Raw genomic sequence first — 23,871 nt, 5'->3', positions numbered from 1 at the left:
CTGCCCCGTCCCGGAGGAGAAGGCGCCGCCAAGGGGCTCGGCGCAGGCGGGGGCGGCGGGTCTGACCCCCCGGCCTGTCTGGAGGGGCCCTTGGGAGGGGATCCCTGTGGAAACTCCGTGTCCCCGAGGAAGCCTGAGCCACCTCCTTTCGCCTCCCGCCGCCCCCATGCTCGGCCCACGCGTGATTCCTTGCGCGGCCGATGACCTCTGCCCGCAGCCTCCCGGAGCCCCGCGGGAAGCAGCGCTGGCCCGGGTGGCAGCGCTATTTTAAGAGGCGCAAATCCTCTTTCCTCGCGCGGTCCTTCACCTGCTGTCTGCCCAGCTGCGCATCTGCCCGGCGGGCAGCGGAGCCGGGCGCTGCCACCCCCGGGCCCAGGGGTGGCTTTGGATCCCTGCAGCACGAATAATCTCAGATGTTGGCAGGAAGGTCGAGTCACTCTGAGCTGTAATTTGCTGCCAACTTCCTTGAACAGGTTCAGAACCCCGGGATGTGCAGCCTTACTGAAATAGGTGATTGCCTTTTTTTTTTTTTTCCTCCCGGGAGGCTTCTTCAGTTTAAGTCCAGCATCTATTGATGAATGTGAGAAGAACAGAGTTTGGATCTTATTTCCTAGAAATTTAATCTAAACTGGTAGCATTACAAGAAAGGTTTCTCTATCCAGCATTTGCTGTATCTGTCAGATATAAGAGTGCATTAGTGTCATGGCAGATGGCAGATACTGCCCTTCTCTGCAAGCTGCCAGGTACTGCTTTACGCTAAAGGAAATTGCAGAGCCCTGACATCACTCTATCCATGTCACGGGCCCTTCAACTGGCATAAGTGGCCCCAGGCTGCTGCATGTTAGCACCTGCCGAATCCCCATCCTGATTTTATTCTGGCACCACCATGACAGTCCATCCTCGTCACTCCTTTTCCGAACGGAGTTCCTCAGCCACCAGGTGTGGACTGGCAGGTTCAGCTCCCAGCAGCATCGGGAAACCATCACTGCTCCTTTCCCTATCAAGCACTGCTCCGGCTGGACTCCTCCATGCTGTTCACAGCCTGCTCTTCTTCAAGCCATTTCCTCACACAGATTTCATGGGCCTGTCCTATCTATTTTGAAAACACTGCCTTGCTCTGCTTAGCTGAATGCATTCACACCTGCTTAAGGTAAGGGGAGAATTAACTCTTGCTTCATTTCTCCCCTTCCTATCTCGGAAGCAAAGCAGTGAATTTTATCTTCCTCAGTTTTGCTACAAGCAAAGGCTGAGGAGAGTTCATGCTGTTATAGAGCTCAAAGTCTTAAATCTCACAGGAAGGACAGGGTATCTCAGCATGATGCAAACTGCGGCATCAGCCCGTGGGCTGTTATGCTCAGCAAAGGCTAAATCTGCAGGAAAATGTTCTTTCCTTAGAGTCTTCTCACATCTCTGGCCTGCAGGAGCAGATAGGAATAACAGGGAATTTGGGATGGCCTTAATGCCTCCTGTCCACTTTCCCCCCCCATCTCAGCAGGAAAGCAATCTGGAGATACCAAAAGCAGCTATTGGAATAGCTGTGTAAGGTGATTCAGCTGAAAAACTCCCATTCTTCCATATGAAAAATTCTCTTCTGGTTGTAGGAAACCAAGACATAACTATCCATTGCAGTTCTGTTCTTATTACCTCTTCTATACTGACATGCCCTCAGGAGTCTGATCCAAACAGCCATATGTGGAGTTTTATCCCTTCGGGGAAAGGCAGAGTGTATGAGGTGTTACTATTTTAGATTTGCTGTCTAACACAGGGAGATTTGCAAATTTATTGCGTTCCTTTGCTTTTCTCACCAGAGTGTATCAGGTCAGCCAAGATTCTTCTGATGGACAGAGCCATCTTTATTTCTTTAATAAAAACATCTTGTTCAGTTCTCCTTCCCGCAAGCTACTGGAAAGCACCAGCTGCCAATCAATCCAACACCAGCCCTCCCTCTCCGCTGGCCTCAGGCCGTGGCAGCAGAGGAGCAGGCAGAATTATGCATCGCTCTGATGTGGTGGCAGCCACATGCGCCCTTCTCTCTGAAGAGGGCACAAGGCCTTTGATGCCCCTGGGAGGCCAGTGACAGAGAGCAATGTGACCCACTGACTGCTCTCCCTTGGGAGAAGAGGTCACACTAGATCCACCAACTCCCTGCAGTGCAGTGGGTTAACAAGGTGCTCTTTGGTGGAAACCAGGACATATTTGGATTTGGCCTTGACCATGTAAGGATGCTGCTGCCTGACTTTGGCAGTAGGAAACCATGCTGATTTCCATGATTTCCATGGCCTATGTGTGTGAGTCCTCACATCATGAGCCTCCTCTGTGTTCCCCTTAAAGAGACCAAGGTTTGGTCCAGGAACAGAGCCCGGCCTGCAAAATGCCCCACTGCATTGCATTTGCCTACCTGCTGAAAGAGCTCTGCCTCCAAACTGGGTTGTTTCCCAGTTAGCGCTGATTTTCAAATGACACCCAAGAGTTTGCGTTGACCTTGGTTAAAACCAGACAAGGGACTGGGCTAGCAACAGTCTAGAGGTCAAATTTTGGTGTTCCTTCTTGTTAATTCAAGCAACCCCAAGATGTAGGGTAAGACGGGAACACTCCCAGCAGGGCACCAAAGTTTCCACCCAGAAGCTTGTCCATCCCCAGGAAACCTTTGGGCAGGGGCTGAGAAGGGGAAGACATGTGTGGTCTGGGGAAAAGCAGCAGATCTTCTGGTGGGGGGAGCGCTGTTTTGTTTTCTCCTCCAGCTCCATGAGACGTCCTCAAGTTTTCCATCTTTACTGGGCCTCTCAAGGACTCGATCTGTTTGCTTTGGAAGGGGCCAGGCACTTCCCACAAAGTTCCTTTTCTTCTGAGTATTTTTTTCCCCCTTGGAGGCCCTGTGAGCAGGAAGCCTGGTGCCTGTCTGGCAGCTCGCAGGCTGTCACGAGGGCCAAGAGCAGGGCAGTGGGTGGGAAGATAAAATAAGCTCCATGTGTTGGGTTGGGGGAGCTGTTTTCTTCGTCTGAAGCATGGCTGGACTGTCAGAGTGAGGATTTAGATCTATAGTGACTACTACAGTTTCTGAGCAGGAATGGAAAAGAAGGGTCCAAGCCTGCAGGTGAAACATCCTTGGGTGATATGTGTCATGTTTAAGTTTAGGCATATGCACATCTCTCTTGTTCTACTCCCTCGATATCCTGTGGAGCTGCTGTCCTCTTCCAGATGGAAAGGATGCTGCCTGGGGACAAAACCCAGGTACCAGGAGCTCTTCTGTTACTTTGTCCTATGATGTCCCTTAGCAGGAAACCACAGACATTCACACCCGACCTCATCCTCCTTGCCCCCCTCCAACCTCTCAGGATCTCAGCAGAACAAGTTTGAAGTAGGAAATTATCCAGGACTTCAATGAAAAGATGCCCCAAAATGTCAGTTTAGAAGCAATTCAGCAATGGCTCTGCCCTAGGACAAACTCTGTTCTTCTGCTGGTACTAGAGTCAGGTAATGCAGAGGCAACCATGGCTTCACACAGTAAAAATCATGCCTAAAACAGCAACTACCCCTCATTTCATGTAATTTAGGGAACTAAGCATTTCTCTGGGGAAGATAATGGTGATTATTTACCCATACCTGAAGCAAGGTCCTGAAAATAAGCAGCTCTGCCACTTTTCTGATAGGATTTTGCATCCCTGCCTCCTCTGCTGGCATCATTCAATGATTCAATCATTCAATGACCTGGATGAAGGCACAGAGTGCTCCCTCAGCAAGTTTGCTGATGATACCAAACTGGGAGGAGTAGCCGATACCCCAGAGGGCTGTGCTGCCATCCAGAGGGACCTGGACAGACTGGACAACTGGGCGGTGAAAAACCTCATGAAATTCAACAAGGCCAAGTGCAAGGTCCTGCACCTGGGGAGGAATAACCCCAGACACCAGTACAGGCTGGGGACCGACCTTCTGGAGAGCAGCTCTGCAGAGAGGGACCTGGGTGTCATGGTGGACGACAAGTTGACCATGAGGCAGCAGTGTGCCCTTGTGGCCAAGAAGGCCAATGGGATCCTGGGCTGCATTAAGAAGAGCATCTCCAGCAGGTCGAGGGAGGTGATCCTGCCCGTCTACTCAGCCCTGGTGAGGCCGCATCTGGAGAACTGTGTCCAGTTCTGGGCTCCACAGTACAAGAGGGATGTGGAGCTGCTGGAGAGAGTCCAGCGCAGGGCTACAAGGATGATCAGGGGCCTGGAACATCTGCCCTATGAGGAGAGGCTGAGGGAGCTGGGCCTGTTCAGCCTGGAGAAGAGAAGGCTGAGAGGGGATCTAATCAGTGTATATAAGTACCTCAAGGGAGGGAGTGCAGAGGACGGGGATGGTCTCTTTTCAGTGGTGGCCACTGATAGGACTAGAGGAAATGGCCGGAAACTGAAACATCAAAAATTCCATAGGAACTTAAGGAAAAATTTCTTAACAGTGAGGGTGACAGAGCACTGGAACAGGCTGCCCAGAGAGGTTGTGGAGTCTCCTTCTCTGGAGATCTTCAAAACCCGCTTGGATGCAGTCCTGTGCCACGTGCTTTAGGTGTCCCTGCGTATGCAGGGGGGTTGGACTAGATGATCTCTAGAGGTCCCTTCCAACCCTAAGCATTCTATGATTCTATGATTCTATGATCATGTGAAGCAGTGTTTGCCTTTCCTCTTCTTGAGGGGTACTGGAGCTTTTTTTCATGTAGGCTTTCCTGATCCATTTATATGTTTTGTATTTTGCTTGGCCCAAAGTTATCTGTTTCCTGCTTTCTTGGGCCGTTCTGCCTCATATGTTCTATCCCTTGTGCTCCTCCCTTTTTATTTTTGCTTCACAGAGGGAAATTTCTACCTGTAAGTGTGCAACAGCTTGTGGGATCAACCCGGGGAGGTCTCAGCAGTAACAATCTGTGCTGTATTCGCAGACACACATGGAAGGAGTAGCACACTGAACTCGTTCATACATGAATGCAACTGCAGTGGAGACTTCATGTAAATGGAAGCACAGAGAGCAGAGCTAAAAGGTTTTAAAGCTCAAAGCACCTCTCAAAGCTTTTCCATGTCCAAGCATTTCTGCCTTTCTTCTGGTCTCGTTCTGCCCAGCCCGGCTCTGACTGCAAACAAGATGCTGCAGATACAGGATGGAGACTGGAACAGTGGCTGCACTGTCTCAGCAGCAGGACTAGAAGGGATTTCAGGCTGCCATCTGCTCCTGACAGCAGTGGATTTACCGGAGGCTTTGGGGTAGGGCTTTAGGGCATTACATTGCCTCATTCTTGGCAGCCTGTGAGCCCAGCACGGGCAGCAGAAGAGGCTGCCTTGCCATGTGCTCTTGGACACCCGCCTGGCCTGACCCTGGGGTTGTGCCCAGTCACTTGGGTGCTGCTGGTGCTGGTTCCTGGTGGAGAAGCAGCCAGGGGAGCCAGGGACCCCACAGCGGCAGGAATGAGGCAGGGCCCGGTCAGCTGCGTGTGCTCCCGGCAGCGGGGAAAGACCTGGACAAACCCGCTCCGCCCCCGGCTGCCGGCAGCCCCCAGGGCCCCGGCGCGAGGGCAGCCCCGGAGCGAAGCGCTGCCCGGGCCGCCCCCGCGCGGCCGCCCGGCCCCAGCCCGGCCCCCCGGAGGCGGGGCGGCCGCTCCCGGGCAGCCCGGTTTCCCGCACGCAGCCCGGTTCCCCGCACGGAGCCCGGTTCCCCGCACGGAGCATGGCGGCGCCGGCGGAGCTGCGCGCGCGGCTGGAGCGCGCGGGCCAGGGTCACCTGCTGCGCTTCTGGCCGGAGCTGGGCCCGGCGCAGCGCGCCTCGCTGCTCGCCGCGCTGCAGCCCGGCCTGGCCGAGCACTGCCGGCTGGCGGCGGCCGCCCGCGCCCGGGAGCGCGCCCCGGAGCGCCTGGACGGCCGGATGGAGCCGCTCCCCGCCGCGCTGCTGGGCAGCGCCCGCCGCAGCGGCCCCGCCGCGCTGCAGCGCTGGGAGGCGGAAGGTGAGCGCGGGCGCGGGGACCCCCCTCGCGGCTCCCGGCCGTGTCCCCGGGCTCCCCCCGGCAGCCCCTCTCCGTGCTCCGCCGCGGCCCTGCCGCCCGGCTCCGTCCGCACCCTCCTTGCCTGCCCTCTCCTCCCGGCCCCGGAGCCCGCGGCCTCCTCGCAGCCTGCCCCGGGCCTCCCTCGCCGGCCCGGGCCCCGCGCGCGGGTCGGGGCTGTTTGCAAGGGCGGGATGGCCATTTGGGACGATGTAGCTGCTTCTGGCTGCAGCTGCCTTTGTGGCCATCGTCTCCTCAGCGAGGATGAGCCGGGAGCCGAGGTGGCCCAGACTTAGGCGGCTTCACTGCAGAGCACTGGACGTGCCGCTGCGTTGTGGTTGGCAGCACGCAAACTCAAGGCAAGAGGTTATTTTCCATGCAGCAGCAGCAGGTCTGGTGTTAGCAGGAGGCTTGAGCAAAACCCTGGGCTGTACAATTGTGCTTTTATGCATGCCAGGAGCCCAGACTGACCGCAGTTAGTCACCTGCTCAGCTCTTGTTGCTGGGCCCTGTGGAAAAAATGTTTGCTTTGCAAGCTCTGCGCGTTCATGAGTCCTTGGATTCCAGTGACACTGCCACAGCTGTCAGGAAGCAGAGGTGTTTATAGCTGTAAGAGCTGCTTTTTGAGGCTGTCAGCATGTTCATGAGCGTACCACTTGTGTAATTCAATACCAAAAATAGTCAGGTTTGCCTTAAAAAATATAAGGTTGTTTGGTGCCTGTGAAAATCTGGTAGGTCAGCTGGATCTGCACTCCTGGTGTGAATCTGGTTTGTGTCCTGACCTTGCTGAAGTCTTCCCCTTACCAGTGGGAAGGGCTGTGGAGCTTGTGTGTGCTTGGGAAGATGCCCTGCTAGGTCACCCTGCAAAGACTTGTTTGATGGAGAAACCAGGACTAATCCGAGCAGGATCCCTGGGGCGAGGAGCAAGTCCTGTGATCACACACTTGCAGTGACATCCAGCAGCCTTTGCTGCTGTGGAGTAGGCTGTGTCTTGTAGGAAGACGTGAAGCCCCCAGAGTGGTGGGGGTTCAGAGGTTTCCGTTGCTGCTCACATAAGGAGTTGCATTGAGGCATGCAGGAGGTCTCCTGGACACTGTAGTAACGAGAAGGTAATTACCATGTTAGGATGGTTCTTTCCAGGCTGTGCTAGGTGCGGCACAGGAAGAAGCCGAGTTTTGGGAACAAAGTGAAGTGCCTCTTTGGCCAGACTCGTGGAAGAAACAGAGAAAAGGAAGGGAAATGAAAGCATCTGATTAAGCCTGGGTTGCCAAGTAAGATGAATGGGATATTGATTGAAAGAGTGTTCTCTGGAAGACTTCTGTTCTAGAAGTGATCCCAGGACTTCAGATGAATGATGATCCTTCCCGTCTCCCTCCCACATGGGTGCTGAACCTGTATTGGACCTGGTGGCTTGCAGGAACTGCTGTGGCAAGCAGACTTGGAGGTCTTGACCTGCATTGCATGTGGTGAGCCCAGCGGATTCATTCAGCCTGCTTATGACCCACCTTCTCATGAGCTGTTTGGGACTCCGTGAGGTGCCAGACCATCCACCGTGCTCTGTGAAGCCTGGTTAGATGTCACCTGTCACCTCGTGGATGTGCTGGGTGTGTAAAATGTGGGAGTGATGGAAGAGGTGGTGGCTGGACCTGGTCTGTGCAGAGGGGGGTGCCAGCATTGCCAGCTCCTTGCCATTGCCAGGTGTGTATGACCCACTGCTATTTTTCTAGGGTAAATTTTATGTACAAAGATACAGGTATCTTTCCACACTCCAGCATTCATTATAAAATATGGCAGTTTTTGGTTAACACCAAGGCCTGAGAAATGTTTTATTTTTAAAAAATAACTAATAAAAATAGTAATTAAAAAAAGGCAAGAAGGAAACAGTTGTGGCCCTAGAGGAAACTTCCAAACTGCACCAAGTGTTTGCATGGCCTCGGCCTAAACCTGTGAGCAAAGATGTGGGAAGATGTGATCAGGGAAGTAAAAATTTCCAAACTAAAGCAAAAATAGAAATGACAGTCACAGGGCAGAAGAAAAGCTGTCAGCTCCCCAAGGATGGGGCCAAGTGGTTAAGGAGGGAAGAGAAGGCGGAACTTACGCTGTCTGGCGGGAGGCTCCGTCGCCGAGGCAGGATGCAGTGCGGCTTTTGTTTGCTTGGAAGGAACTCAGTCCCCTGGCTCCGCTCTGGGAAATTAATGGTGGTGACGCAGGGCTCGCGCGTGCTTGATCCTGCCACGCATCAGGAAGGCCACGGTGGCCCTGCTGGTCCCATGGGCTGTGTGTCTGGTTTTATATGGTATGTGGTGCCGTCCCTGTATTGCTGAAGTCGCAGCTGATCTCACCAGCTTCCGTGGTGGCTTCCTTTTTCTGCCCAGCAACACTGGGGCAGGCCTGAGCACACCTCGGTGGTTCTTGTGACAGTGAAGTAGGTTCTTGTGACAGTGAAGCCATGGATTTGTGTCCAAAGAAGTTTTCCATCAGCAGAACTCTCATCTCCCACTGATCTTTCCTGGCACGCTGAATTTTGAGCACCAAAGAGGTAGGGAGGCTGCAACAGGGGTGTCTGCGCCTGCAGAACAGCCCAGAAGTGACTGTCACCAGCTAGTAGGGGATGTGTTAGGATGGCACTTGCTGCCTCTTGCTTGAGAATATCTAAGTGAAGAGGAGCAAAACGCATGAATTTAATGGGGTGAATTGATCCAGACAATTTGCTAAATTAGCAGTTTTAGCAAACTGGGAAGCTGGAGGTCGGGAGCTGGAGGTCTTCCTCTCCACAGCAATCAATGCAAACTCTGTGGAGTCTCCAGCAAGAATTCAATAAGTCCTGTATGACTGGGACCGTTAGCCCCACACAGGAGTTGCTTAATGCTTAGATCCACTTTGTTCTCATCCAGATCTTATCAGGAGGCATCATTTCTCATTTCCACCAGGAGAGGGGGATGCAATTCTGCTGCTTTGCTTTGTTTTGTTTCTTTCTTTCTTTCTTTTTTTTTTAATAATGCAGTTCAGTGCTGAAAATAAGAAACAACCTTTATTTCATTCAAGAGAACTGCTGTGATGCTGAGCTGGCCCTCATGGCAGGATCTGCGCTGCTCCTTGCTTTCTTGGTCCTCTTGGGGGAGTGCTCCAGTAGCCCTGTGCTCCCGGGAGGATTGGTGTCACCCCTGGGCTGGGCTCCTTGTGCTTTGCCAATGGCATCTGAATTCCCAGCAGTTCGCACCAGCAGTGTATATGTCACCCCAAAGGCAGTTAAGGACTGAAGAGATTAATTTCTTCTCCTTTCCCTTTTTCTTTTCTGTGTTAAAAAGGGATTGTGAAGCAGTGCAAAACTTGCTCTTGGGAATACTCCAGATATTTTTAGGTGGTTAGAAACAATGCAAATATTGAGAGATTCCACTTTCTAAGCAGCTTTATGGAGGCTCATATGAATCAAGCACAGTCACTTTTACATTCTGCAAACATTTTTATTTGTGAAAACTCAATCTTGGGCATGGACTTCTGTACAGCTCCTGTTTAATGAGAAGGTCTTATGATCTGTTCTGGGACTGTTGTGTGGCTGTGCTGCAGAATTAAGGATTTTGTTTATTTTTTCCCTTTTTGCTTCTCTCATTGGTGCTGTAGTAATCAGGCTGGTGGAGTCCATTCAGCAGGCGAATTCAATCTGGTCTTGCAAGATCAATATGTTCTTCCTCTGAAATCTATTTTTGTTTCACTTTATATGCAAAATAAGGCTTACTGCTGTATTTGTGTATAGGTGCCTGCCAAGACATCTTCCCTTTTTGCTTTGGTTGATATTTTCATATGTTTTTGTTGTTGTTCTCTTTTGTTTTTGAGTGATAAATACTTCCATTTCCTGCAGGAATGCATAGCAAAGTGAGGCAGATTTTATAAGCTTTATTCATAAAAGTTATTATTTTTACAGTTAGGAAGTCAGAACAGACTTGATTCTTATTTATTTATTTATTATATTCATGGCAACCTAAAATCAGGAACCGGACATGTTCCCTTGTAGTTGTTAGGTTGCCCATCAATACATACGGGAAAGACAGTCTCCTTCCTTATCTGCCTGCAGTCAGATAAGATTGTTCATTCAGGCCTAGAAATGCACCATGGACAAATCTCTCCTCGGAAAAAGGTCACCCTGCTGGAAATGAGGACCAAACTTCTCGTGGCATTGATAGCACCAGCGTCTGCCTTACCAGGCCCTGTGGTGTGGCCATCTGCTAGGAGTCCTGATCAGTCTGCTGGATTTTGGAAAAAAGAAAGAAAGGCAAAAATAAAGAATGGACCGCAGTGAGTTTCTCAGTGGTACCTCTTTGGATTCAGATCCATCCCACATATGTCTCGGTTCCTCAGCTCTGTCTGTAGTCAGTGCAGGGGGAGGCAGGTGTAGGAGGGTGGTTGCTAGAAGCCAAATCATGGTGTGGCAGTGTCTGTTGTTCTCCATTCGCAATGTGTGAAGTTCATGTGAGCTGCTTCCTTCTCTTAGACATTCTGATTTAAGGAAAGTGACTCCAGCCCTGGTACCTTTGAGCTCTGGGACCTTTGAGCCTTGGATCGCAGATAAGTTGGCTTTAGGCTTTTCATGATGCAGCATCACATCAAGATTGGACATGAATGATTGATTCCCCTTGCTCATAGTCCGTTTCCCCACATAATCCTGTTATTGGCGGTAAGTGGTACTTGGAAGCAGAGCAGAGTGGCCTTACGGTTCAGGGCAGGATGTGTGTGTGGATGCTTGAGTTCAAGAGATGCCAATACCAGAGCAGACAATGCAGCAGGGATGGAGTTGGGAAATGACTGACTTGTCATGGTTTGGTGGCTAAATTGGAGAGATGCTGCTTTGGTTGTGTTGAAAGCAGCAAATGCCAAGTGAAGCCTTCAGGAAGCTTTACTTTAAACCAATATGAAATACTTAAGCTTAACCAATTTGTGTTCTAGATCATTTAGCCTTTTTTTTTTGTGATTTTTGTTACCTTTTTGAAACAGTTCTTGATACAACTGTTTAACCAGAAAAGCTGAAACAATTCAAACAAAAGTATTTTATGGAGGATCTTCTTTTAGAACTTCTTTTCCTGTAATTTTTTTCCTCCCTTTGTTTTTCTGCTGGAAACTCTTGTGTCGGCTTCAGCTTGAAGGAGCCTGCCGGCCAGGAACCGCACTGCTTCAGTGCAACGTGCATGCAAGTTAGGCCAAACTGAGAGCTGTTACCTGTTCTACTCCAGCAGTAACACGTGGCTGAGGTAAGGAATAACGGATACTGCAATTTGGAGCCCAACGAAGCAGTGAGTCAAGACAGGGCTGGGATGGAAGCAGCCTATGGAGCAGACTATAGACACGTGCACTCGAGCTGTGCTGCGGCTCAGTGCGCTGCTCTGTCTGGTGAGCATTATGTGAAGAACATCAAAGCCACCCTAGTGCGGGCTGATGTGGCTGAGTAGACTGATTTTCACTAACCCAACTTATTAGTCCTGAATTTCAACCCAGAGCTGTTCAGACTCTTGGAAAGCTGCAGATCTGAGTGAGTGGATTGCCTTGGTGCAGAGAGGAAGGATTTGAGCTTCCTTGCATCCTGCTGCCCTTGTATCTGCCTTTCCAAGCTGGGACAGTGTGGCAGTGGTGTGGCACAAGTGGTGCAGCTGTAAATGAGCTAACATCTGCATCCAAAGCAGCAAGCACCCGGCGCCAATGGATGGGGATGCAGGTAGTCCACCTTCTTACCTCCTCCCTCCTGCTCTTGCTCCGGGGCACTTGTCTGTCATGGAGCAAATGTGGCACGGTGACATTCAGAGCGCCTCTCGCCATGCAAAGGCTCTGGGCCCGTGTCCATCTGCTATCGTTTTTTAATGTGGTTGGGCATAATTGGGGAGTGACTCATTCAGCCTCGTCCTTAATCGTTGAAGTGACAACAAATATGTTCTTGCCGGTGTTAATGGTCAAGCACTTTTCTTCATTTGGATGTTGCTATTTATCTTGCTGTGTATGAGAGGCTTATCATTGCTGTGGAGAGGCCAAGATTAAATCCATTCAGGAATGGACTGGCAGAGGGGGAGACTTTTCCTTGCAGCCTGGTGAATAGGCTTCGTGTTCTGGTTGAGCTCAGCAGGACCAAAGCACTTTCCATCTCTTTTCTTGTGATAAAGAGGAAAAGCAAATAAACAGAATTCATGTAACTGCTTCTCCACTTACCATGACACCCACTTATTGCAGTTCTAGCTGTAACTTTCTCACCTTTTCCCTGCTCTAGGACAGTGGACTGGCTGCTAAAACACTGTGTGACCCAAACTGAAGGTTTAACTTTGATTTCTAACTGCAGTTGGTTTTCCTTCCTCTCCTTATTGGTGATTTTGCCATCCCTACCGATCCTACAGTTGCCTTTAACTCCTCTCCTCTCCATCCCTGGGGGTTAATTTGGGGGCTTTCCCCAGAGGATGAGGACTGGCATATTGCAAGGGCTGCATGAGGCCAGTTTCATCCTGCAGCTTTTGCTCCAAGGAATCCGGTGAAAATGCATTAATGGGGCTCCAGCTCCTGGCAGGCTGTGGAGCATGGAGATTGGCTCAGAGCAGAGCATCCCCATTTAGTGTGCTGCTGAACTGCTTTCCTTTTTCTGATGTGTGTGTGTACATCAGAAGAGGAAAGGGAAGTGAGAGAAGTAACTAAAAGGAAAGAAGCTTTAGCCAAAGCTTGCGTTTAGTGGAGCCGCATCGCTGCATCCAGGCAGGCTTGTGTGTAAACTGTGGGTCTCACTTCTTGGACTGGTGCCACTTGCTCCCCGACTTGCAGCATCCCTGGCATGACAGTTTGCTGGCTCTCTTCCCTGGGAGGTGGCACCTTAGGACACCCTCATGACACCCTCATTGTGTGAGGGCCTGGACAGGAGACAGCTTGTCCTCCTAGAGCCCCCTCTCTCCCGGTCCTTTATTTGTCATCGGTGGTATTGGGCATGGCTCGTCTGGACCCACATGGAAGCCAGTGCTCCTTACTCCAGCCCCGTGACGTGGCTGGCTGTGCTTTTCTCGCATCAAGCTTCCACTTAAAGAAAGGCATCTCCTTTGCAGTCCCTTCTTTTCATGCAGACCAGGAAGCGAAGGCCAGTAGCCCCTGGCTCCTGTAACGTTGTGCTGGATGCTGCTGGCGGGGTTGTGCACGAGCCAAGCTGTGTGCAGAGCTCCCCGAGGCTTCTCCGCAGTTCTCCAACTGGGACACAAGCAGGGTGCCAAGTAGCGAGGAAGGGTGTTGTAACGAGCACCTTCGACCCTCTGCTCTGTGTCTGGGTCAGCTTTTGCTTTGGGGAATTCAGTGATGGTGCAAGGGAACCGTTAACTGTTGTGGTTTATTATGCAATGAAGTCAGGCTTATTTTAACTGCATCAGGCAATGGAGAGTTGATGCTTTAGAGCTTTGTGTTAGTGTAGCTATGTATCTTGCAATACAGTTGGCCCAGTGCTATGGCCTGTCCAGTTTAAGTCTGTACAAGCTTCCTCTTCTGTCCTAGGGCTGCTGGAAGCTCTGAAGACCTAAAGCTTTCACATTCAGGGCAGGTTTCCCTCTGGAGAGCTCTCATAGCCCCACTTAGAGCAGGAGGTAGGACTGGAGGTCCCAGAGGTCACTTCCAGCAGTATTTCTGTGATGCCAGCAGTTACTTCAAGGGTCTGCTCTCCAGCAAATTAATGACACTGTTGTGTTCCTGGCTTTCTCAAGTGTGCTTCCGCAGGCATTATTAGTTTTTTTGGAAGCAGTATATGTAGACTGAAACATGACGTTACTGCTGTGATGGGTCTGAAAGCTGTTGGCTTGGGAATGTCAGTGTCACTGCAATGCCCTGGATTACTGAAGTTTATTTTTAATTATTATTACTGAAAGCTGGACATTTGAACAGAAATGAAACCAAGTTAGCTTGTCAAAGCAGCAAGTGATGTTTTACACCTTACTGTTCAATTTAACAGCACATTATTTAAAGATAAGCTTAATGACCTGTGGCTTCTTCTAATTTGGTGGTTTTGGTCCCAGTGTCTTCCAGTCCCAATGGCATTTTTTTATCATATATACTTTTTTAATTAATCCTTGACAGGGTTAAAATGATGCAAATCTGGGTGTTTGTTCTCTCCTTGGAAGCTGGGGAGGAACAAGAACCCCTTGGACCATGGAGAGCAATGACAGGCGTACCTATGTGCTGTAGACTTGGGTGAGTTTGCAGGAGGCTCTGATTGCTACTGTAATCAGAACTGTGGCTTCTTCCCCGCTGCTTCTTCCCTTTGTCCCAGTTGAACATGGTGGTTGCTGTGATTCTGACTGGAGGGAAGGCAGAGAACAGTCAAAGAAAGAGTGGAATGGATGCTTATAATGTGGTCTGGTTATTCCCCAAGCTTGGACTTTTCTGGTTGTCATTAGTCCTGATGGTGTCCTAGTAGCAGTGGAAACTGTACAGGATGTAGAAATGTTAACGGTGAGGGACAACTAGTCCAGCCTCCTGTTTGGAGCAGGGCCATACCCAACACTAAATCAGGTCAGTTATGGCTTTTCTCGAGCCGAATATTGAAAACCTCAAAGGATGGAGATCTCTCACCTCTCTGGGGTCCTATTCTAGAGATGCACCCCCTCCTGATAAATTAGGAATTTTTATGTTAATCTCCAATTTGAGCCTCCAAAGCTGCATTTCATGGCAGTTACGCATTATTGTACCATTTCTCACCTTAAATGAGAAATCTGAGTCATTAAAGAAGTGAAACAATTCCTCCTGTGCAACGTCACCTTTCTCTGCCGACAGTGAGCATCAAGCTGTCAGCTATGGCTGTTGCCTGAGCTCTGTAGAAAGCCTCAAGAGTGCAAGGTGTTGATTGCCTTTAGCCTTGTGATTCTTATGTTCCTCTTGGCTTCTTTCTCCTCAGGTTTCCAGCAGATCTCGCAGAACAAGGTGGCAGTGCTGCTCCTGGCTGGTGGGCAAGGAACTCGCCTGGGCGTGAGCTACCCGAAGGGCATGTACGATGTGGGCCTGCCTAGCGGCAAGACCCTGTACCAGATCCAGGCCGAACGAATCCGCAAAGTAGAGCAGCTCGCTGGCCAGAGATACCACCGCAGATGTGTCATCCCTTGGTAAGTGACCTGGAGCCACAGCCCCCGCACAGGGTCTTTGCCTTGCCTTGCAGCCATGCCTGCGTTGTCTTCTAGAAATGCTCTGCTTGGCGCTCTACACAGAGAGCCTCTGCTCCTCAGGGTTTGCATCCCCGCAGCTGGAGTGGGGGGAGAAGGAAAGGGAAGTGTGACCTGAGGAAGCAAATCCTGCCCTTGGATCGCTGAACGCCAGTGCAGCATGCTGGCTGTTAAAGCACACACCCTAGGACATCACAAACAACACTTCAGTGCTTGTTTCACATCCTCTGAAAGGGATTTATTTGTACCGTGCTTTCTCAGACCTGCACATGGAGTGATCGCTGAGCGCTCACTTCCAAGCCCCTCACCCTGCCCTTGCGTCTTATTTCTGCCACAACAAAGAACTTCTCAGCTCACAAGGGTAAATGCCTGTTGTGCTCCATTTTTTAGGCCACCTCCTGCTGTCGCTGCAAACAGAAAATGCCATCAAATGTCACTTAATTCTAAGGTGGCTTATTTAGAGCTGACTGGCTGCTCCTTGCTTTCAAAAGCCTCCAGGCCTCAGGAGAGACTGAATCTGGGGAAGGTGCAAAATGAGAGTTCCTTGGGGGATGTGAGGGTGAGAGAGAAGACACTGAGCTTATTCCAGGGAATGTCTTGCTGCTGGCTGCTCACCCCCCAAATAGGAAAATTTCTTTATGAAATCACTAGCCTGTCTGTCTGAGATAGGGTGTGGGCAGAACAAAAGAGCACACGTGCCTGGCACCTTCACGTAGCCCATCGTCTTTTACAAGGTGATTTGACTCCAGGTTGTAAATCTCTTAAGCCATGTGTATGACGTGAATTGCAGATATTCTCATCTCTGGTACTGCTGGGAGCTAGGATGGATTATTTGCAGCACACGAACTCTGTTGATACCCTGTAGATCTTGTCCCCTCAGGCTGAGGAGACAGTTGACTGCTACAGTGTGCCAGAGGCCAGTACATACTGTGCTGCAAGGATGTAAATCGGTGTGTTCAGGAGGCCTAAGTTCTCCTGTTTAGAGTGCAGGTACCCTAGAACGCTGTCAGAGGACCCTGTAATCCTATAGCAATAGTGATTGGAAACATGCTTGATGGGGAACTGGCAAATATGATTCCTAGCCATTGCTGAAGAAGGAAAAGAGAGAGAGATAGAAGGAGAGGGGGGAAATAGAGAGGCTTAAGAGAAGAAAACATCATCCAGCCAACATCTGAAAATGCTGCTCTTCACCTTAGCACAGACTGGCAGACTTTGAGCTCCTGGAGATTCTCAGCACCTGGCCCCGATCTGTGCCTCTTTAAACTCTTTAATATCAGTTTGAATCGGGGTGGGTGGGAGGCTGTTGTACTGTCTCTTGCCTCGTTGCCAGCTCACCTGAGTATCTAGACATCATTTGTGGGAGGGAAAGGCTATGCACAAGGCTCCATGCAGCCTTCAGGCAGGGTGAGTTCTGGAGAAAATCTCTCCTGCTTAATTACCTACCACAGAATACAGAACTTGAGACTTACAGTTCCCCCCCCCACACACATACACTTTTATATTATGTAGTTTGCTTTTTGCTTGTGTTTTCCTTTTGCTTTTGACTTGGTCATTCAGCATCTGCTCTTGCCCAGGTACATTATGACAAGTGAATTTACCCTGGGGCCGACAGAAGAGTTTTTTGCTGAACACAACTACTTCAACTTGGATAAGTCCAATGTGATCATGTTTGAACAGAGGATGCTGCCAGCTGTCACCTTTGATGGGAAGGCCATCTTAGAGGAGAAAGGGAAAATTGCGATGGCTCCAGGTACCCAACTTTTCACCCTCAACTGGCTCAGTAACATAAAATGTGTGGGTAATTACTAGCTATCACCAGCCTTGGCACACAGAAGCCTTCTTTTGCAGGTCAGTGTTAATGCTTTTGATTAGCATGGGACGGTTCAGTTAAGTGTCTTCAAGCTGGTAATGAAGAGTATAGCAATGTCTGTTCAGTTCTTCCGGACATTTGTCCATGTCATGCATTTTTTTTTTATCAAAGCCTGGGAACATGGGCAGGATTAGAAGGACCAGGGCAGCTGCAGGTTAGGAAAGACCTGCATTGGCAGGTCTGTGTATACACAAGAGGAAATCCCTGGGTAAAAGCCCCTGGGGACCTGACTCCATGAAGCTGTCGGGGGAGCAGCGTGTGCTCTCCACTGCGCTTCCTTCTGGCTTGGGGCTTCTGGTCCCTCCACAGAGCGATGCTGTCACACTGGGGAGAAAAGTCACCTGGTTGAAGGCTCCCATTCAAGGCTGATAGCTTAAAATGGCAAATAATTCAGCAAGAAGACAAACTCTTTCCAAATGATTGAAATGTCTCGTCTTGAAAAGTAGCTCTCCCTTTCTTTCCACCTGGCCTCGATAACAGAAGCAGTCAAGGCAGTGCACTCAAGGCTCTGTTGTAGTGATGTGGTTTGGGGCTGCACAGTGGTTTTCCTGGGCTGACTGGAGTGTCAAAGATCTGTGTTTGCTGAACAGATGTGCAGGTGGCTCTTCTGCAGCTGGAGTTCAAGTGTTTGAGAAAGGTACTAGGTTGGGATGAGAGGGAATCCACGGAAAATAAGATCTATGTTAGTCTTTCTCCCCAAGGCTGATTTTTAAATGCATTTTTACTCTGCACTGGATGACAAGAAATGTAATAATTCTCTGTCATGCTCTGTGTAATACTTTTTAGTGTTTTTCCTCTAGAGATCTTACAACACTTCATAGAGTCTCATACTATTTCTCTGTGAGGTTGCTGTACACAGTCCCGCGTTACAGATGAGAAAAATGGGGTATGGAGGGGAAGTGGGTTGCATGAACTGAGACTGTGGCAACACTGGGAATAAAATCCAGTAGCATTGACTCTTGGCCTGCACATTTGCTGCTAGAAAAAGTATTCCTTGCTCTGCAGCTTTTGCTCTGGCAACGTTAGTCACACAAAATCGCGCTGGTACTAATGAAACAGGGCCTCCCTTTTTCTCTTGCCTTATAGATGGCAACGGTGGTTTATATCGTGCTTTGATGGATAATAAGATCTTGGACGACATGAAAGAGCGTGGTGTCCAGTATGTGCACGTATACTGTGTGGACAATATCCTCGTGAAAATGGCAGATCCCGTCTTCATAGGCTTCTGTGTTTCCAAAGGGGCTGACTGTGGTGCTAAGGTGAGGCAGCGCCAATGGGCCATCTCCTGGGAATTAAGGTCCATCTGAGCTTGGAAGCTGTTGGGGAGGGATGTACCAGGATATTAAACCTCTGACAAAAATGGCTGGAAAAGATGATGGCCTGAAGTGCAAGTAGTAAGTGCTTGGCTGCCAGCGCTAGATGCAGAGTACGTGCGTGTAGGTTAGCAGCTTTACTGGCCTGGGGCATGTTTAGAGATGCACATTTTAGTTTAAACCAAGCATGGAAAATGGGGAAAACCAAAGCAACCTGATTTGAGACTAAAGTGCCAGACTCTCAATGCTTATAAGGAAAGATTTATCTTGCAGTAATCATTAACACTGCTCATGCAGAGAGGGAGCTAAAGGTTAAGAACTGTAAAGAATTCTTCATTTAATGCTGGGTCCCAATTAAAAGTCCTTGATTACAGAGCTGCCCTCAAGTATGCTGCTTTCTTTTCACTGTGGTCTGCCCCATGAGCAACTGTTTAATTAAGTGCTTGAGTATGGTTCTTAGGCCAGGTTTTGGGGACAAAACATGCTTCCAGGCTACGCTCAGTACTATCCCATTTGTGCTGCTGAGGCACTGGAGAAGCAGCCTGTAGCAGAGCCTTGTAGGTGGTTTGTATGTGGGAGTTGGGTACTGGTTTTTCCTCCGTCTTTGCCATCTCCTTGTGCCCTGTGGCTGCAGGTGGTGGAGAAGGCCTATCCCACGGAGCCCGTCGGGGTCGTGTGCCTTGTGGACGGGCGCTATCAGGTGGTGGAGTACAGCGAGATCAGCCCGGAGACCGCGCAGCAGCAGAGCCCCGACGGGAGGCTCATGTACAGCGCGGGCAATATCTGCAACCATTTCTTCACAGTTGACTTCCTGCAGACAGTGGCCCAGTAAGTTGGAGCAGACCTGCCAGACAGCTGTGCAGCCCCAAAACACCTTCAAGACGGGGTAGTGCGGTTTCCCACTCGGTACTTTCAGTTGTGGGTAGGCTTTCAAAAAGCAGCTCTCTGCCCTTAGATCTGATACATTCAGGGCATGTTGAAGATACCGGTCTGTTGTGTGAATTGTACCTGTGGGAGGATATAGAACTGATGTAGTTTAAAATGTTGGGATAGTTATGGGAAGACCTAACTTCACTTCTGTCTAGTCTTGAGCCAGACAATATTCTTGAAGAGCCTGGTCCCTCTTTGTGTTAGGATCTGCTCTGGTACACTGTCATCCTGATCAGATAACACCTTTTTTCTTCTACCTGTGGTTTGAACTGGGTACAGGGTCCTTATTCACCTCCTGCTTTACCCGATTATGTCACATTGTTGTGGGTGCAGAGCGGCCACTGCTCCCCACCGCACAGATGACTGGACTGCTCTGGTCAGTGGAATGTTTCCTGGATGTATTTTATATGCATTTGGAAAGAACAATATCCAAAACAGTTGAAATATTACCAAGAGCAGTAATAAGCTGTCTGTTTTCCATAAAAAACAAACAAACAAACTACTTCTCTCAAAGCAAGCGTGAAGTAAATGAATTTGTTTCTGCTCCTTTTGCTCTGGCAGGAATTTTGAGCCCCAGCTGAAGCATCATGTAGCCATAAAGAAGGTGCCCTACATTGACGAGGAGGGAAATCTGGTAAAGCCGCTAAAACCGAACGGGATAAAGCTGGAGAAGTTTGTGTTTGATGTGTTCCAGTTCTCTAAGTTAGTGGCAGATGTGAATCTTTTTTTTTTTCTTTCTTTCTTTTGTTTTCTGCTTCTCAATGTTTGTTTGAATGACTGTTGGTTGTAACAGGTCTTGACAGGGAGCACACATTTTGTGGGTGGTTTGTTAAGAAGCTGTTGCATCTACCAACCTTCTCGAGCACGAGGGTATCTCCACAGGCTCTGAGGGGTGCATTTGCAGAGCCCTCAGCAGCAGCCAAACTTGCTCTGACTGTGCTCCAAGAACTGCCTGTCCTAAGGAGGGCGGCATCTCTGGCTGAGCCTCTGCTAGTTGCATGAACAGAGAAGAGAAGAAATTATATATATAGTCCAAAGTCAACATTTAATATGAGCCATGTTTGAGTATTTCGGCCTGCTGAAATCAGGTCTTTGAGAATTGCGGCTTCCATGGCAACTGCAGCTCGTGTTACATTTTCAGGGCATATTAAGCCGGGCTCAGTTCACAGCCTTTGTGCTGGGGAAAACAGCTTGCTCAAGCACCATGGGGCCGAGTTCCTGTTGCTGTGGGAACTGTAAGTGTTGACTTGCCAGGCTCTTTACATGTAGCAGAGATCATTTGTCCCATAGTGGTAACACAGTTGGAGATGCTTTGTTTTTAGAGGACATGGGATTTTAGTAGTTTAGGGATCCCGCTTATAATGTTGGGTATAGTTATTTTCGCTTTTAGAGTGATTTGCTTTAGAATTGGGCAGCTCAAGATTTGAGCTCTCGTCTCTGTTTCCTGATATGCATCAAGTAATGAAATAGCATAATAAATTATATAAATCACTGTGATGAAAACAGACCTGATTTCAGAGTTTTAAAGGGGCTCATTTGCAAGCAGGGATTTCTCTGTGTGCTTTGTTAATGATAATGCAAAGCAGCTTGGCAGATGCTCTTCACCCTTGAAATGCTGAAACATGCAGATGTTGCTGTGGTTTTTATTTGCATTCCTACTTGACTGTCACTTGTGCAAAGTTGCTAATTCATACCCAGAAACTGGTGTCCTCGGTTCTTCCTTGCCCACAGACTCCTAGATGGAGTGACCACTTCTTGTAGCAGGGAGACAGCTGCATATTTTGTTTCAGAGCCAAATTATCCCCAAGACTGACCACCTGCAGTGCAACCTGCATCCTAGCTTCAGATATCACTGCTGCCTCCACCCTGTCTTGCTTATTATCCTCTTAGCTGAGGCTTTTTGTCAGTAAAAAGCCACCTAGGCTCTGGAAAGGTTTCTGGGGGATCTCTGAACCCATTTGAGAGTCAGATGTTATGTTCTCCAGGAGCCTGGGCCTCTAGTGGGGTGTTTCTGTCATCAAGCTCTGGTAGTCTTTTGCCCTACAGGTGGGTGGTGGGCTTTCCTTAGCTTAAATCTGCCAAGAGCAGTATGTACGAGCCTTTCCCACTTAAAGTTGTTGTTGATGGGTTTCTCTCTTTTTTTTTTTTTTCTTTTTTCTTGGAGAACAGGATTGATGGCTAGCATTGTTTCTCATTATTATCATCTCCTTCCCTTTGCTGGTAGGAATTTCGTGGCATTTGAAGTTGTGAGAGAAGAGGAGTTCTCACCATTGAAAAATGCAGACACAGCTGAGAAAGACACTCCTACCACGGTTCGGCAATCCCTCCTGGCCCAGCATTACCGCTGGGCTCTCGATGCCGGGGCCAGATTTGTGGATGAAAATGGCTACAGAATACCAGAGAAATTCAGGTGTGAATCTCTGTGTGCTGCTTTGTAGCTTCTCTTTCTGTTGCCTGACCGCTGCTGTGGTGGACGCTGCTCCACAAAACTGGGCATCACATGGTGCCTCGGCGTGACTCCTATTCAGCTAGCCTTTTCTGGGGATAGATGTCCATTACTGCTCCTGCTTCATTACTAATTATAAATACAGTAACAAATACGCAAGTAACTTGGTGCTGTGACTCTGACACATTCCTGCCTTTGGTAATGAGATGACTCCTCCTATAGCAACTCTGACACACAGAGGCCACAGCCTTAGCTAGAGGCAATCCCTTTTAATGTTCAGGATTTAGCCAGCCCAAGCAATGGGAATTTGTAGCCATTGCCAGCTTTTCTGAATGCAGCCCCAGGACTCATAGCTAAGCAGCAGGCTCAGGTGGATATAAATATCAGCTATTATGTAGCAGTTAACCACCTCAGATACATTCTGTATCTAAATGTAAAGCTTTGTTTACTCTATGGGTTGTTAGTTCATCAGCTCATAGTTTAATAAACCTGTAAGCTGTTTGTATTATTTGAAAGGCCCTTCTTCAAAAATCACCTATTGCTTTGATGAGAAATAGTTGGAAGCTGCTTGCTCTCTTTTATTTCCACATTCTGGTTCAAATAATGCCTGATGCTTGTGAACTTAGCTTCTCTTATCCTGCTGCATGTCCTGTTCTTGCTGAACTGTCAAAGAAAACATGCCATTATTAGCCTAGCAAAAAGTTAAAATCCTGTTTTCTGTCCTTCTAGTCTCTCAGGAACTGACGATCCTCCTGCTGTGTGTGAGATTTCTCCATTAGTGTCCTACTTCGGAGAGGTGAGGATAACTATCTATGGAGGTATTTTTAAGAGAGGGCACATATGTATCTGATTTCCTGCCAAATGCAAGGGGTTTCTTTAGCCGTGTTTGTCAAGAAATGGTAAGATCAAGAAAGCCAGGAGTAGAGCTCTGTGGTCCAGTCTTGGTTCCACCATGAACTTGATTCCACTTTGCCAAAGGTGCATCTGTTTTAACCATCTGTAAAACTAAATTTGCAATGAAGCGGCGCAGTTTCATTAAGGCTCACAAATACTTTGTGATCCTCTGAATGCAAAGGACTAGAGAAGTGCAAATATTCACGTTATAAAACGCAGAGGGTTCCTATATATGCCTGCAAGCTAATTTACACTGGTGATCTCTCCAGGGTGTGCATACCAAACAGGAAAGCATGGTATGTGCATCATCTTGGGTCAACATGTTCAGAACACATTTCAGAAATTCATATCCCTAAATTAATTGGTTCCAAGAAAGCTACTTTCATTTAACAATGCAAAGAGAAGCCTTTGGATGTTGGGCAGACAGATGGATGACAGAAGGATAAGTGGTGGACAGTGGGAAGGGTGTTCATAAAGCTTCGACTGTTATCTTTGCTGGCTCTTTTTTTGTCTGCAGGGAGCTAACTGGTTCCAATAAATGCATTATAAAAACAAAATGAAGACAATGCAACTTAAGTTGGCCTTTCTAGGACTGTTTTTTAACGTGACTTAAGGAGAGCAATTATAACTCGAGACCATGCCTTGCTCACTTTCGCCCTCCCCAACTTGGGAGGATTTGTTTCCAAGATCCCTTGTCTTATGGTTCATCTGTGTCTGTCTTTCGTGAACTCCAGTCATGAGGTTAAAACCCTTTCCATCTCTGTCATGCTGTAACGTGTCACTAAGGAAACTCTTGCTGTTGTCTGTCCCTTCCATGACCTCTTCATTTTAGGTAGTCAGTCATTTCTTGAGAACTTAAAAATAGTGCAGGTAACCAGTGTGATGTGTTTGCAATGTTAACTGTGTTGTTTTTGCATGTTCTCAGGGTCTGGAGATGTACATGAAGAATAAAGATTTCTGTTCTCCCTTTATACTCGATGAAAACAAAGCAGAAATGCTAAGAAATTATTAAATTCTCAAATCTGATGCATATCCATCTCGAGAACTGACAAGACTAAAATGTCAGCTATTATTGTGCTATGGGAAATTGCTTTGTGTTACCGGACGGATGCCAAGTCCTTGTAGCAGCTGTGTTTACACACGCTCGTACTCGCTCCAGTGCTGTTTGGTAACTTTGAAGTCTACAGAAGAGATCGAGGCCTTTTTACCTCCATCTGTTTTGAAGACTTAGATATAAATGAAGATTAAAGCCTTCCAGATACCAAA

At 48.7% G+C, this 23,871-nt stretch overlaps 1 protein-coding gene across 1 annotated transcript; it reads left to right on the top strand.

Annotated features, from left to right (window-relative positions):
• The first annotated feature begins 5,691 nt into the window (after positions 1 to 5,691).
• On the top strand, positions 5,692 to 23,871 carry UAP1L1 (UDP-N-acetylglucosamine pyrophosphorylase 1 like 1). The gene is made up of 9 exons (XM_088527990.1): positions 5,692 to 5,965; positions 14,891 to 15,095; positions 16,727 to 16,902; positions 18,109 to 18,281; positions 18,970 to 19,163; positions 19,827 to 19,967; positions 21,490 to 21,675; positions 22,441 to 22,507; positions 23,531 to 23,871. Exons 1-9 carry the CDS (start codon positions 5,692 to 5,694, stop codon positions 23,615 to 23,617), a joined length of 1,503 nt encoding a protein of 500 aa, XP_088384116.1. The 3' UTR covers positions 23,618 to 23,871.

Source organism: Tinamus guttatus, unplaced genomic scaffold, assembly GCF_059628265.1.
Source record: "Tinamus guttatus ecotype Peru unplaced genomic scaffold, ASM5962826v1 Tinamus_guttatus_pri_ptg000297l, whole genome shotgun sequence".
Taxonomy (NCBI): domain Eukaryota; kingdom Metazoa; phylum Chordata; class Aves; order Tinamiformes; family Tinamidae; genus Tinamus; species Tinamus guttatus.
This window is presented reverse-complemented; position numbering and strand designations above follow the sequence as displayed.

Coding starts and splice junctions, on each gene's coding strand:
- UAP1L1 (XM_088527990.1), top strand. CDS start 5,692: ATGGCGGCGCCGGCGGAGCTGCGCGCGCGGCTGGAGCGCGCGGGCCAG. Junction 19,164..19,826: donor TTCCTGCAGACAGTGGCCCA/GTAAGTTGGAGC, acceptor TTGCTCTGGCAG/GAATTTTGAGCCCCAGCTGA. Junction 19,968..21,489: donor GATGTGTTCCAGTTCTCTAA/GTTAGTGGCAGA, acceptor CTTTGCTGGTAG/GAATTTCGTGGCATTTGAAG.